Below are 14,295 nucleotides of genomic sequence, written 5' to 3' on the forward strand. Positions count from 1 at the left end.
GCCTCTTCCGGGATTGTGAAAAAAAACACCTGGTTGGCGTGTTCAATGCGGAGTTTGGCAGGATAGAGCATGGCGTATTTGACTGAGTGGTCCCGCAGCCTGCGCTTCACAGCCTGGAAAGTCTTGCGTTCGCGTTGGACAGCCGTGGAGAAGTCCGGATAAAGATGAATCCTTGCACCATCCAGTAGTAGCTTCCCTTTGAGCCTAGCTGCCCTGAGGAGGGCATCCCGGTCACGGAAATTCAGCACTCTAGCTATGATGGGCCGGGGTGGAGCCCCAGGTCTGGGTTTAGCCGTCAGGGCTCTGTGTGCCCGCTCAATAGCGAAGTGTGGGGAGAGCTTGGGAGAATCCAGGAGCGAGACCAATGTGCGCTCGACAAAGTCCTCCATCGGTTCGTGCACTTCGTTCTCGGGAACCCCGATAATGCGGAGGTTGTTGCGCCTCGATCGAGATTCCAGGTCCTCGTTCTTCTTCTCTACCTCAAGGACTCGGTTGGAGAGAGCGGTGACCTCGGAGCGCAGGGCTCCCAATGCATCCTCGGCGGAACCGACCCGTGTCTCGACTTCTGACACCCGACTGTCAGTCCGCTCGATGTGGGCCTTAATAGAAGATATAGTACCGTTCATGTCATCCAGTTTTGAGTGGAGTGCGGTGAAGCCCTCGCGAATGAAGTCCATCATATTTTGGGATTCCGGTGCTGCATCGGGTGGAGGTGCTGCTGGGGTCTGCTCACTGGTCTCCCCCGCCGATCTCGACGCAGCCTTAGCGAACATGTTGACGGAGCTCTGTTTCCTCACCCCACCCTTAGTCATACTGGCGATGCTGGAAGTCAGGTGGGAATAAGGGGGGGATCCAGGCCCTATACCACCCGAGGCAGGGCGCAAAGTGTGGTGCGAACAGGGGGTGATGCAGGTGAAGCCTTGGCTGTGAGTCCGTGTAAATGCGAAGTTGTGGCCCCCAGCGTAGGCCACAGGGTCTCAGTTAGCCCAGAGAGGAGCGGGGAAAAACGCGGGGAGACCTCAGAGATGGCTGTTCCCAGGATTGGGGGCAATGGCGCCCAGCGAGCAGTGTGTGAACCTGGACCAAGACACAGGTGGATGAGAACGATGAATGATGGGGGAGCGCCTCCTGGCACAATGCCCACGTGGTAGATAGGCCACAGCAGCGTACACAGTGGTGGAAGGCAGGTCAGGCGGGCGGTGGACTGAAGATCCCGGGTGGTGTAGTGACGGCAAGATCACTGTGGCCCCCCCCGAAGGCCACCATGGGAGGAGACACCCGCAGCCCGCAGTAGCCAGTGGAGCGGGGGGATGAGAGAGATTCCGGGGGCGACACCAGAGCAGATACGGGCCGGGAGAGGTGTCAGGCCCGGGGCAGCACCAGCCGCCGATGGGCCCAGAGGCCGGGTGTGCCGGCGGACAGTCCCCAGTACCGTATATAGAGGGGGGCGAGGCCACACCGCTGCCCAGGACAAGTCCGCGGGGGCCTCCTCGACCCACGTACCTGGTGGCCTCAGGGATCCGCTCCGCCGTGTGTGTCTCCCGCTGTCAGCAGGGGGGTGGGGGGATGGCTCCGGCGAGGCCCAGCAGAGCGGGCGTCCTCACGAGTGCGCAGCCGGCCGTGGCCGCTTGAGCCCGCAGAGCGCGGGCAAAGGACGTGTCTCGGCCACCCCCAGCCTCGCCGCAAGCTAGGGGGGAGGCGGACCGTCACCCGGCAGCCCGCACACGGCCCCAGGCGAGCCCCTCCGCTCCGTCGGAGGACGAGTTCCTGCGCGGGAACGCTGCAGTCGGGTGGGGGGATGGTGCGGCGGCGTCCAGGAATCCCGCTCCGGGGATCCGATTCCGGGCGAAATTCAGTCCGCAGGGTCCTCAGGGCGGCCGCCACAGAATCGCATGAGCCGCGATCGGCTCACCAGCGTTGAAAGGTGCCGCTTCAGGATCTCGGGATCTGCCGGCTCCGGAGCTCGATACTCAGGCGGCCATTTTGTTTGGCGCTCAACAGCGCCCCCCCCTGGGACTACTTTTTCTGTCTGGGTGGAGCAGGAGCCACTCCTTGGAAGCAGAACCATGAACTCTTCTAGAAATCCGGAACTCTTTTTCTTACCTGGGTGAGTCCGTGGAAGAAGACGCCTAAGCACTACAGAAGGCTATTTAAACCACACCCGATTGGTTTCACTCACGTGCTTCGCGTTATTCTGCATCTGCAGCAGGACGCTCACCGTGTCAACTCCAGGAAACCTCCAGCTCCAGATCCTGTGAACACGAAATCACCTGCTAGGATCCAACCTTCAGTCTTCAGCCGCTCCTGCAAAACAAAGGCACAGGTTAGGCTAAAGCAAAGGCAGCGCATCTACTTACCTAACCCAACGTCAGCATCCAAGGCGCCTTTTTCAGCCTTTCTCTTCCGGCATCCGACATCTGCAAAGAGAAAGAACATCGGTCAGTAATATTTAACTACAAAGTCTGCTTACCTGTGTTACGCCCGTTCCAACTCAGCCCGCGCTGCATTCCGGCACCTGCAAGACGAGATACATTGGTTAGTAACGCTTAGTTACAAGACTGCTTACCTGTGTTACGTTCGCTTCCAATCTGTTCGCGCTGCACCTCGGCACCTGCAAAGACAAAAGAGACATTACAGTGCATTCTACAGCGCTAGTGCAGTCTTTCTACTTACGTGCCATTAGAAGAATAATCTTCACCGCCACAGCATCTGAAAAGGAAAAGACATAGACTTTAAAGACTTAAGACTTTTGAAAGAGAAGAGAACAATCTAAAAGGAACTTACATACTTACAAGGCACGCTTGTGCAATAACGGCGTCTTCGCTCTCAGCTAACCCTCTGCTATCAAGAGGCAGAGCTCGCATCCAGTGAAGCAACTGGACCCAGCGCCCCTGCAGAAGACGCAGGATGGAGAGCCCGGCATTTACCTATCTAAGGTAAGCGCAATTATCAACCAGTTCCACGGGGAAAGAAAGGGCGAGAGGGGCTAGGAACTTTCCCAACCTTCCAATCACTAATACCTTGGTTTACCCTTGCAGACACCTCACTCTTCAGCTTAAACTTTCGGTGAGAAGGGGGCCCTGTCCGGGAGCAAAACAAACCCTGCGTCTAACACTGAAGACGGTATCCCCACCAGATCAAGGCCTGCGCCTCCGAGGGAACCAGGTGAGCGTTACAGTTGGACTCCCCCGGAAGGTGGATGGCAATGAGGTAGGTGTAGTTCTCCAGGTCCCACTCCCACATGCTGACCGCTAGGCTGCACAGTGAAGGGGACCTGGTGCCACCCTGCTTGTTGACATAGTAAATGCTGGTGGAGTTGTCCGTCTGGATGAGGATGACCTTGCCCTCGATGAGTGGGAGGAAAGCTTTGCGAGCTAGCCAGATAGCTTTCAGCTCCAGATAATTGATATGAGACGCCTGCTCCTGAAGGGACCAGACTCCGTGGACACTGTGGTTGTCCAGGGTTGGCCCCAGCCCTCCAGTGAGGAATCTGAGGTGATGGTGACCTGAGGAGTCGGTTCTTGGAAGGGCATGCCAGTCCTCGGGTTGCAGTCCCTGGACCACCAATTGAGGTCCGGGTGGAGGGACGGAGGAATGCTGACAAGCTCCTCTTGGGATCCCCTCTGCTGATTACATGAGGCTGTGAAGTGCAGCTGTTATCTCCTCATCCTGAGTCTCATGTGCGGTACGGCCAGCAGAACTGCCGCCATGTTAACCAAGAGATGCTGGTACCACCAGGCTGAGGTCACCTCTTGGCTGAGGAAGTAATTTGCGGCCCCATTGAGGGCCCTGATCTTGTCCTCCGATGGGAAAACTCACTTGGAGCTCGAAGCCCAGAAAGGTCAGGCTCTGAGTAGGCTGTAGCTGCTACAGCGATTTCTTGTGGTTGATAGAAAATTCCAGCTTATGAAGACTGGCCATAAGCGCGGATGAGGTATTATGAACGGCCTCCGGAGATCTCAACCTGACACGAGCCAGTTATCCAGATATGAGTAGACATGGTGGCCCCGGAAACTGCCGAACGCCACCCCTTATAGGAGCATTGATGCAAATTAGCCTTGGGCGTGGCTTTCGTAAGGATACATAAAGACATTTGCCGTTTGGGAACTGTTTTTCTTTTTATGAAGTTCCTCATCGGTGGTGTAGTGCAAGAGGTTGCCACCCTCGAATGGAAGGTCCAATACGCGTTCCTGGACGTCTGGGTTGAATTTAGTAGCCCAAAGTAAGGCCGTCCTTCTCATGTCCATGGCAATGCATTTGGCCCGGCCAGAGATGTCAATGTGGGCCACGGTGGACTCCATGATGTTGTGTGCCACCAGTTTGGCCTCTGGCAAGCCCTGCTTTGAAGCGTGCCTGGCTCTGTACCGGACGTTCTGGAAGGATGTTGGCTATTTCCCGCCAAAGCCTGTGGTTAACGGCTGCCAGCATGGCATCCGTGTTGGATTGACGAAAGTGCAGGGAGGTGTTGGAATAAAGCTTTTTCTGTAAGCATCCAAGATCTTCTCCTCCTTGCCTAGCAGCGCCGAAGTTGATGTTGCCGAGTACGACAGAGCCTTTGAGTAGAATGACGCTGCAGCAATCATCGAAGTGTGCGGTTGAGGGTGTGCCGACAGCATGAGTGGATCCTCCTCTATCTGCCTATACTTGCTGTTGAGGCACCGATTGACAGGCTGGGCCAAGTGGGGCTTAAGCCATCCCTTTTTGGCCAGAGTGACTATGTCCTTCTGCATTGGAATCCCTGTTGTAGCCGTAGGGCATAGATTGATGACTTTGTCAAGGACACCCGCCTCTGGTTGCTCAACCTCGGGTTGTGGAAGCCCCAAGTACTCTACCAAACCTGTGAGCCGTTCATGGAAGGCCTTGGCTGAAGACAGTGTGTCGGGGTCCTCCTCCTAGTCAGTGTCCACCAGGCTGTCTGGCTGGTCTGGAGCTGGTGGAGGGGTGCTGAACGCCAAGGGCTGCGGTGTTGGAACCAGAGCCGGTGGCTGTGGAGGAGGCTGGTGTGGAACCGCCTGATCTGTTGGAGGCAGGGGAGCCGGAATCTAAGGGGCCAGCAAGGGCAGCAGTGGCTGCAGCGGGGTCTGTGGCACTGCAGCAATAGGATGAATGACTATGGGCGCAGGCGTAAGGGCCAGAGGGAGCATGTCACTGATGACATCCCGAAGGATGGCCCCATCTGAGGAGATCTCATGAGCATGAGGAGCTTTCCAAAAATCCTGTCGTCACAGGCCGGTGGGGCAGCAGGTGATGTTGATGGAGTAGCGGGCGGCTGCTGGGGACGGTGCGTACTGTGTTTAGATGGTTGCGTGGTAAACCTGCTCTGCTGATGGATAAGCAGTAGGCCACGTACCTGGTTGACACCAGTCGCACCTTGTAACTCATTCCCTCACCTGCTCCGCGGTGATGTGCGGTATCGGAGGAACAGCCATCTTGTCTGGTGCAGGGGCCATCTTGTTGAGCTGCATGTCACGTGCTGAAGTCGTGATGCTTGGCTCACGTGCCCAGCCTCCTCCAGGACTCTTGGCGGTGGAGAATAAGATCTACCCGGCACCTCAGGATGGGTCCTGGTAGGTGTAGTCCATGCAGCAGGGTCGCTGGTAGTGCTGCGTGTAGGCACCCCCTCGGACATCCGGCCAGTACTAGGGCGTAGCCCCTCGGGTGTAAACCCGGTAACAGAACCTTACAGTCCCTTAGCACTGTTTCTGGAAGGATCTGATGACCCCTCGGCCTGGCAGCTGGTAGCTGAACTAGCCCTGGTACCCGTGCTGGTGCAAGAACCTGATAGGTTCCTCCCGCTCAGGCATATCCTTGGGAAGGAGTCGCCCTTAGGGGGTGCGCTGGAAAAAAGCAGCCATACCTTGGGCCTTGACTTATTTCTGATGAAGTTCTTCAAGTCATCTGGAGGCGACTTCTCGAAGAGCTACCTCCACCGAGCTAGTATGTTCTTTAGAGCATGCAGTGTAATCGCGTCACACGTGGTGCAACCCTCCCAGCCAGGGTCAGGGCCAAAGTAGCGGAGGCAAAGAGCATGGGGATCGAAAGTGGGGAAGAGGCCCAGTGTCAGGGGCTGGAACGGGTGCTTCATCCCATTAGCACCCCTCTATCCAGTCCATTGGCGGCCGGAGAAGCAGGGAAGCAGCTGCGGCGGCCGCCTGAGCCGCCACAACACACTTGTAAGTTGGGGTGGGAAAAGCGGAAAAAAATAATACTAATATGGGAACATAGGGTGGGGTGAAGACGGCGGCGGGGGTAGCCAGCTATCAGGCGGCATAGAACGTGGCTTGCACTGGCAGTTCAAGCCTGTCTTCCTAGCCACCTAATTGGCTGGCACCCTTGCCAGGGTGCTAATGGCCCTGCAAGCCCCCTTAAGCGGTGATGATTGCTATAGTAATATTTCACATTGTACGAGGGTTGGTTCAAGACTATTAAGTGACTAGATACTGTTCCCGTTCTTGAACTCCTTTTTTGATCATTAGACTTTCAAAGCTGGATACAAAATGGCTTCTGATGCAGTGCTGCTCTGTTGAGGTGTAGAACTTTTATTTCAGAAGAGTGATAATGAGGTTGTCACTGCCTCTTATGTGGTGCTACATATTTTAAAGATATTGCCAGTGCAGCATTAGCAGGGTGTGTGTGGGGGGGGGCTATTGTAGTTGTACATCTTTACACACTGGATCAGTTTTGCAGCTGCATTGAGTACACTCTTCAGTGGGTACTATGAGTGTGTGTGTGTGTGTGTGTGTGTGTTTGGGTGTTTTGTTTATACATTTCAGTGTGTGTGTTTGTCTGTATGTATATCCTTAAACAGCTGTACGTGTCCCTGTTAATGTGTGAATGTTTCTCTGTGTTTGACATGTGTTCCCCTTTCATAATACATACATCACACTCATAGGTAAGTGCTGTATCCCTCATTCCAACGTAAATATCATAATCATAGTATGTGGTCTACCCCTCTTAAATATTTTTATTTGTGTTTTATATAGCACAAACCTAGCTTGGGAACAACGGACCGATGTACATGCATTAGGGAAACCAAGATGAATACATTTACAAGACAATCCAGGAGTGGTGGTAATCCAGAGACAGTAGATCCTAAGTCATCAGCAGGTACCAAAACGTCCTTCAATCTCTACACTGGCCCCCTCTTCAGGAAGCCATCACCTTAGAAATACTATTCTTCAAATGCAAAAACTTTGATCAGACACATAAGGGAATCTCTTGATCCCATGGTTCTGTGAAAAAACATCAGGGGGGAAAACGTGTACCTCACTCTTGAACAAACCACCTTTAAAAATAGAGGAGACAGACCTCAAGTTGTGCAAGAAACTCAAAACTCTCCTTTTTAACAACATATTTAGTAACTAACCAGCTCATGACAACTGCTGCTCAGATGATTTCTAGGGAGGGGATCTAGTGTGTGCTTCTTTCTGAGCACATCGTGCATTAGGGGAGTATCTCTCAAAGTACTTATTGAGTCACAATTAATAATATATTTATTTATTTATTTTGCAATTTATATAGCGCACTCAACCCAGAGGCATCTAGTCGCTGTTCTTACAAAAGTGGTCATGCATAGGTACACTTTACATTGTTTCAGAGTTAGTCATAAATAGGTGCAGCTTTACATGGTAACAAGGTTATACAGGTGGCAGTGAGCCGTGAAAGAAATACAATATCAGACAAAGAGAGAATGTGGTGAACTGTGCGATAGGTGAAGTCAACTTAAATTAGGGCACTACTTATGTTGTCAGCTAGTAGGTTACTATGGGAGGCTTAGTTGTGTGTTTCAACTGTTCTCGGAAGGTCCAGACCGATTCTTCTGACCTAAGTTTGGCGGGCAGGGTATTCAAGTGTCTTGTGGCAATGGATGGGAAGCTACTGCCTCCGGCTTTTTGTAGCTTGAATCTAGGTGTGGAGAGCAAGCGCAGGTGAGCAGAGCGAGTAGGCTTGTTAGATTGGGATCTTAGAGACTTTGTCAGCCAGGTATAAAGCCGCTGTGTTATGAAAACATTTATGAATCAATGTAAGGGTTTTAAAGAGAATACTCTCTTGAACAGGAAGCCAATGGGTGTTCCTTCTAGTCGTGGGGATGTGTGAGTTTTTGGGTATGTTTAGGGCTGCCCTAGGGTGTTGTTTTGAAACACCTGTAACCCTTGATTGTTTTGGGTCTTAGTTCCGACGTAGAGTACATTACAGTAATCCAATCTCGACAGGATGAGTACTCTGGCTAGTGTGATGCAGTTGTCAGGTGAAAGGAACCTTCTGCAGGCATTGATCATGTGTAAGCGGCAGCTGATGCTGTGGCATTAACTTGTTTAGTTAAAGTCAAAGCAATGTCCAAGTAAAAACTTAAGGTTTTTACTACCTTAGATACTTCAATAGTGTTGCCCTCTATATTGAAGGCTTTGAAGGAGTCATCAAGTTTGTTAAGACAGAGTTGCGACCCTAGGAGGAGAGGTCAGGTCTTTTCATCATTCAAACAAAGGCCGTTGTTGGCTATCAGAGTTTGGATTTTATGATAGTGTTGAGAGACACTGAATCAATGTCATGTGAGCCAGTGATGGGGATGAGGATTTGGGTGTCATCTGCATTATTGGTATAGGTGACACCCAACTTATCCAGACGGTCAAATAGAAGTTTCTTAAAAATGGTGTTAAGTGTTGAAGAGACACAGGAGCCTTGAGGAACCTCACGTGTCACTGGGCTGCACTAGTCAAGAATACTTGCATCGATCTGTCCGAAAGAAGGATTGTATCCATTGGATGGCTTTCGGTAAGAAATTGGCCGCTAAGGAGAGGTGTTTACAAAGTATTTTACGATTGACCAAGACGAACGCCGCCGAGAGGTCAAGTAGAAGAAGCAGGGCCAGTTTGCCTGATTGACGTAGGCCAAGGAGGTTGTTGGCTTCCAGATAGTTTTGGATCTGGAGATAGAGGGCCTCATCACGACTTGGGCGGTAACCCTTAAATCTGGCGGTAGCGCTATTACTGCAGTATTTAAGGGTCCGCCAAATCAGGACTTCGACGGATTTCGCCCCAGCTCTGAGCTGGGAGGAAATCCGCCAAAAATTTGCGCTATTACCGCCGGCGGGGAATCCACCGGCGGTAAGAGCACGAATTTTCCCCATTGAGTCCAATGGGGAATGGGGCATTCCCGAATGGGCTCAATGGGGAATGGGGATTTACTTTACCGCCAAACTCGTGATCCGGCGCTATTAGTTGGCGGTAGGGCTAATACCGCCGGCGGTAATACCCAAGTCGTGATGAGGCCCAGAGACAGGTTTTTAGTAGAGGTAGTACCCGTGCATTTTTGAGATTGGATGGGACAATGGTACTTTCAAAGGAGGCGTTGATTAGACTAGTGATGAAGGGCTAAGGTCAAGCGCACAGTCCTTGATAACTGCTTCAGGGCAGGCGTCACCTTGACACCTTGATGGTTTGAGATTGGCGATCATTTTTAGGACTTCAGAGTTGGAGATCGGGGTGGATTCAAATTGTGGAGCTGAGCAATTATTCGAGTAAGTAGGGGTAGTTTGCAGCGGTAGTTGAGCAGGTTTAATGGCAGCTTTTTTCATTTCAGTTTTGGATTGAAGAAGGACAATTTTGTCGGAGAGTGCATTTTGAATGTTTGTGCACCAGTTTGCATCTTTGTTGCAAATTTCTTGTCGTGGCACTGAAGATTCTAGTTTTCTTGAGGATAGCGCAAATTTCCTTTGTACCTGATTTTGCGTTAGTTATTCTATCATTGTATGTGGAACTTTCTGTTTGGATAACTGCCTGTTTAAAAATGTCTGTTGCCATAGCTCATTTTTCTTTGTTTAGGTCATTTGGTACTTTGTCCCAGTTGGCTTCGGCCGTTCTTTTGACACTTCTCTGAGTCTTTAGATTTGGCGTGAACCACGAGTTGAGGTGGGCTGCTGGTTTTGATTTACGCATGGATAGTGGGTCAAATTTGTCAATGGCTGACAGTACCCTTTGGTTGTAAAGGTTGACCTTAGTGGAAGGGTCATTATTGTCTAGGTTCTGGTATGCTGTGATTGGGAGTAGAAGTGGTAGTATGTTGTTAGCTGTGATGTTCCATTTGTTTCTGGATAGGGCAGCTGGAGCCACTAGTAGGGAATTGTTAGTGCCTGGATTCTTAGTGATATTGAAGGTAATGATGTGGTGGTCTGACCATGGGCAGCAGTCATTGGATATTATGTCATTATTGCAATAAAGGTCAGCTAGCCAGTCGAGGGTGCGTCCTTTGGTATGTGTTGGATTTTGTATCCAGTGGGTGAGCCTAATGCTCAGATGGTATTGGCCAGTGCTAGAGCATTGATGTCATTAGGATGGTTAAATCTTAAGTTTAAGTCCCCTGTCAGGAGAGTTTGGGAGCTGGGTTTGGTGTTAGTCGAGAGGAGTTGGGCTACATCATCCTGAAATTATAGTATGTCTATAGATCAAGTGAATATTTAGTGTAGCTGTGTGTGATAAGGTCATTTTGACTGAGAGTGTTTTGCCAGAGTGAAACTCAATGTTAGGTAACTCTCTAATATTGAGGGTATTTTTTTAGAAATAATAGTTACCCCCTCCTTTGACTGTGGGTATATCCGATCTGTAGATCATGTTGTTTTCTGGGATAGCTAAAACAAGGCCAGTTCCTGCTGCAAGGTGAAGCCAAGTTTTGATAATTGCTGTAATTTCCAGTTTCGTAGTTGTAATGTAGTCTGCGATGTCTAGGGCATGTGTGGGGAGGGATCTAGCATTGATGAGTGCTCCACGTATTACCTGATTTTCTTTGTTTAAGTTCTTTAACTCTTAGGCTGTTATGGTTGGGCTAGAGGGCTGTGTACAGGTTTCGGGTGGATTAGGACTTGAGGTAGGACATTGCGAAGTAGTGGAGGAGAGGCATTTGTCCTTTGATTTAGTGGTGTTCGATTTGGTAGTATTAATAGGGGTTCAAGTGGTTCTGTAGCTGAGGTAGTAGTTTCTTCTGCTGGTTGATGGTGTTACGGTAGGAATAGTGGCTTTACTGAGCCTAGTTCGCAAAGCTAGTCTACTGTTTCTTATGGTGAGTTGGCAAGATCGGCTAAGAGATAGCTGGGATGGCAGGTTCGGACACAGGTTGGTAAACAACTCCTTGTAAGATTGGTGGGCTGGGAAATATCTAGGCAGGAGTGGGTAAGTGTAGAGGAGTGCACATGCTATTGTTTCGCCCTTCCTTGGGCTTTTTCAATTAATTCAAATTTACAATTCATGCATACATTTCTTTGGTATCACACACATATAGATTTTGTTGGTTTCAGAGATTAGGGGTTGCAGACAAGAGTGGCAAGTGCCAGGCGATGGATTGCATGCAGTTGCAGCCATCTGATATTTAACCAGGACTCCAGAATAGTGACTTATCACTCGATACCAAAGAACCACAGAAGTATGTTCATTCAGGAACTCCAAGAAACAGAACCCCTAATCTCTGAAACCAACAAAATCTATATGTGTGTGATACCAAATAAACATATGCATGAATTGTAAATTTGAATCAATTTGACACACAAAACAATATATGAAGTGCCTTGACAAAGCCCAAAGAAAGGCAAAACAATAGCACGTGCGGAGAAATGTTGGAACAAGTTTATTTAAGAATGACACAAATTTACCCAAAAGCTCAATAATTAATTACACTAAATGAAGATTTTCTCTTTTCTATGGTGAATGTGGAATTATTTGAATTAAAACATAACATTGTATAAACACCAACAAGTGTGAAACTCACAATCATTATAGGATTGGGAATTTGTGAGGAATACTAATGAGCATGCGCATAGGGCTCGCATACTAACCTTCAAACTAATCTTCTGAGCTTCAGGAAAAACCTAAAAACCCTCCTCTTTAAATAACCAAAAACTACATCACTGTTCTTTTACTGTCGTGTCTCCATGTTAGTCGCCTTGTTGTCTGATGTGTCTTTATGTTGCGCCCTGATGCCTGCGGGCAACCAGCGCGATACAAATAAATAGGATACCCCCTTTTCACTTTAACAAATACAACAGTTGTACCTAGTGTACTAACCCTGTACTGAATACACAATCTCGCCAGAAAATATGTTACTGCTATAAAAACGAACAAAAGTCAATATGTAAGGGAGACCTATTGGCTCTGGCTATAGCAAACTGTGTATTTTTTATTTATGTTAACATGTTTGTCATTAGTTAAATGTAAAACAGTGGTGCACTTGTTACAAGTTTTCTTATTTTTTCCAGCTTATGGACTATCGTGTTGAGTTTAGCAGATGGTGGCTGAATGAATTTAAAAGCATCAAGTTTCCTTCTCAGGGAACAGTTTTCGATTATTACATTGATCCAGAAAACAAGAGGTTTATGCCATGGACTGATAAAGTTCCACAATTCTTTTTGAATACTGACATCCCTCTGCAGGTAAGTCATCTAGTGTAACTTATTAATACTGTTCTTCATATTTCACCATTGTGTAATTTATACCAGTAAAGGACAACATAGATATTTGCACAAATTAAAGCCATTAAACCGAGAACTATCATTATTCAGTATTAGATTCACATGCTTTGAAAATTGACTGTCATCGGGCTAGTAATCCTTGGTAATCATTAAACAACTTTAAAATCTCAAAACTGTATTATTTGGGGTGATTGCCATCTTTAACAATGAGGTAGGAAAACACTAAGCTGTGCCCGAGTGACCATTTTCAGTTTCTGACTGCACATATTGCCAATAATGCTGGCCTCGATGCACATGGCTCTGTAAAAAGGTATGGTTGAGGGGTCTGTTAATGTGATAGAGGGAGATAGAAATGCAGAAAACCGTTGGGATGATGAGTGCTGTTCGGAAGTTACCTGTGTGGCAGTATTTCTGTGTTAAGAGGGAGAAATGACCCCTGGCTAGTTAGCCCAAGATGGCCCAACGGTTGGGAGAGCTTCGATAGATGAAGTGTGGTGTTGATAGAAGTGGGGAACGTTAGAAGTCAGTGATTTGGGGGTGTGGCCAAGTGGCAACAGAGATGGCAGCATAAGCAAGGAGCTCCGTGAGCAGAGAGTTAATATCTTAAACATGAACATTTAACATCGACTTTCTCAACCTCCAAACAGCAGGACATGAATTTAGAAATGTTTTCGCGGCTTTAACTGCAACGTACATTCTTACTGCAGTACCAGTGATTTCTGTGTGAAACGGCGTGGCGCCTGTGCCTCCTCAGATGTCCTCCAGCATAGTTTCTCTCTGGCACCAACCACTGTAGAGAGGAGGCCTGCTAAAACCCAACCCAGCCTCGGTGTGCCCTCTGTGATGATGCGAGTTGCGTTCTGCCTCAGGGGTGGGTTCCTCTTTCTATGCAATATTATTGTAGTCCCTCAATCTCCCTAGAGCCACCACACTGTTGAAAACACTCCTATTTCTGCCATCACTGATGATTATTTAAGCCAACTATCTGCATGTGTCCACCGTAGGGGCCCCTTTTTCCTCACATGCAAGAGCTTACCTCACATCGTCTAGCCCATAAATCACTCTACTCCTAGGCTGCCACTGCGCAGTGGAGGCCTACTTATTACTGACACTTGTGGCTGAACTGAATATTAAACCGTTCGTTTTATTCAAGTTTCTCTCCAACTTCTTTCAACTTCTGGCTCACAACAGTTGCCTTTACTTCCAAACATGACTGATAATACCAAAACTGCACCCATATCAGACAATTCACCATTTAATTCCTGCATGGAAAAGATTTTAGAGGAACTCAGCAATATTCAGTCTTCCATCTCCCCACTTGACTCCCATTCTTCCAGCATACAAGAAGAACTTAAAGGCTTCAAAAATGACATTAACATATTTACTGGCAGACTGGATGAAGCAGATGAAAGAGTTGCTATTGTCGAAGATAGGGTAGAAGGCCTTGAAAACATTCAACTAAAATCTGCACAACTGGAAGGTGAGGTCACGAAATTAAACCAAGAAATCATAGAGACAATCTACTCTTCTATGGGATCCCTGAGACAATGGAAGGAGACGACCCCAATAATTTTCTTACCAATTGGATCCCTTCCGCCTTAGGTATCACTTTTTTACCTCCTTTGGAACTGCAGCATGCTCATCGAATAAGGCCCTGCTTCTCTAACATCAACACTATGCGTAAACCTTTGATTGCTTGCTTCCTAAGACATCAACAAGCACGCCAAACTCTACTAGCCCCCATTCTTTTTCAGGGCAATAGAATCTTCATCTCTTCAGACTTCTCCAAAATCACTCAAGCCAAGAGGAAATCATTCCTTGCTATGAGACCTCTTATGAAG

At 48.6% G+C, this 14,295-nt stretch overlaps 1 protein-coding gene across 1 annotated transcript in view; it reads left to right on the plus strand.

Moving 5' to 3' along the window:
- DNAH17 (dynein axonemal heavy chain 17) overlaps window positions 1-14,295 on the plus strand; it is an 8,024,690-nt gene that overhangs the window by 4,827,324 nt on the left and 3,183,071 nt on the right. The window contains exon 45 of the mRNA XM_069655242.1: window positions 12,242-12,415. Within this exon, the coding sequence (XP_069511343.1) occupies window positions 12,242-12,415 (174 nt within the window). The remainder of the gene's footprint in view (window positions 1-12,241; window positions 12,416-14,295) is intronic.

Source organism: Ambystoma mexicanum, chromosome 3q (assembly GCF_040938575.1).
Source record: "Ambystoma mexicanum isolate Mex_15411 chromosome 3q, UKY_AmexF1_1, whole genome shotgun sequence".
NCBI classification, from domain to species: Eukaryota; Metazoa; Chordata; class Amphibia; order Caudata; family Ambystomatidae; genus Ambystoma; species Ambystoma mexicanum.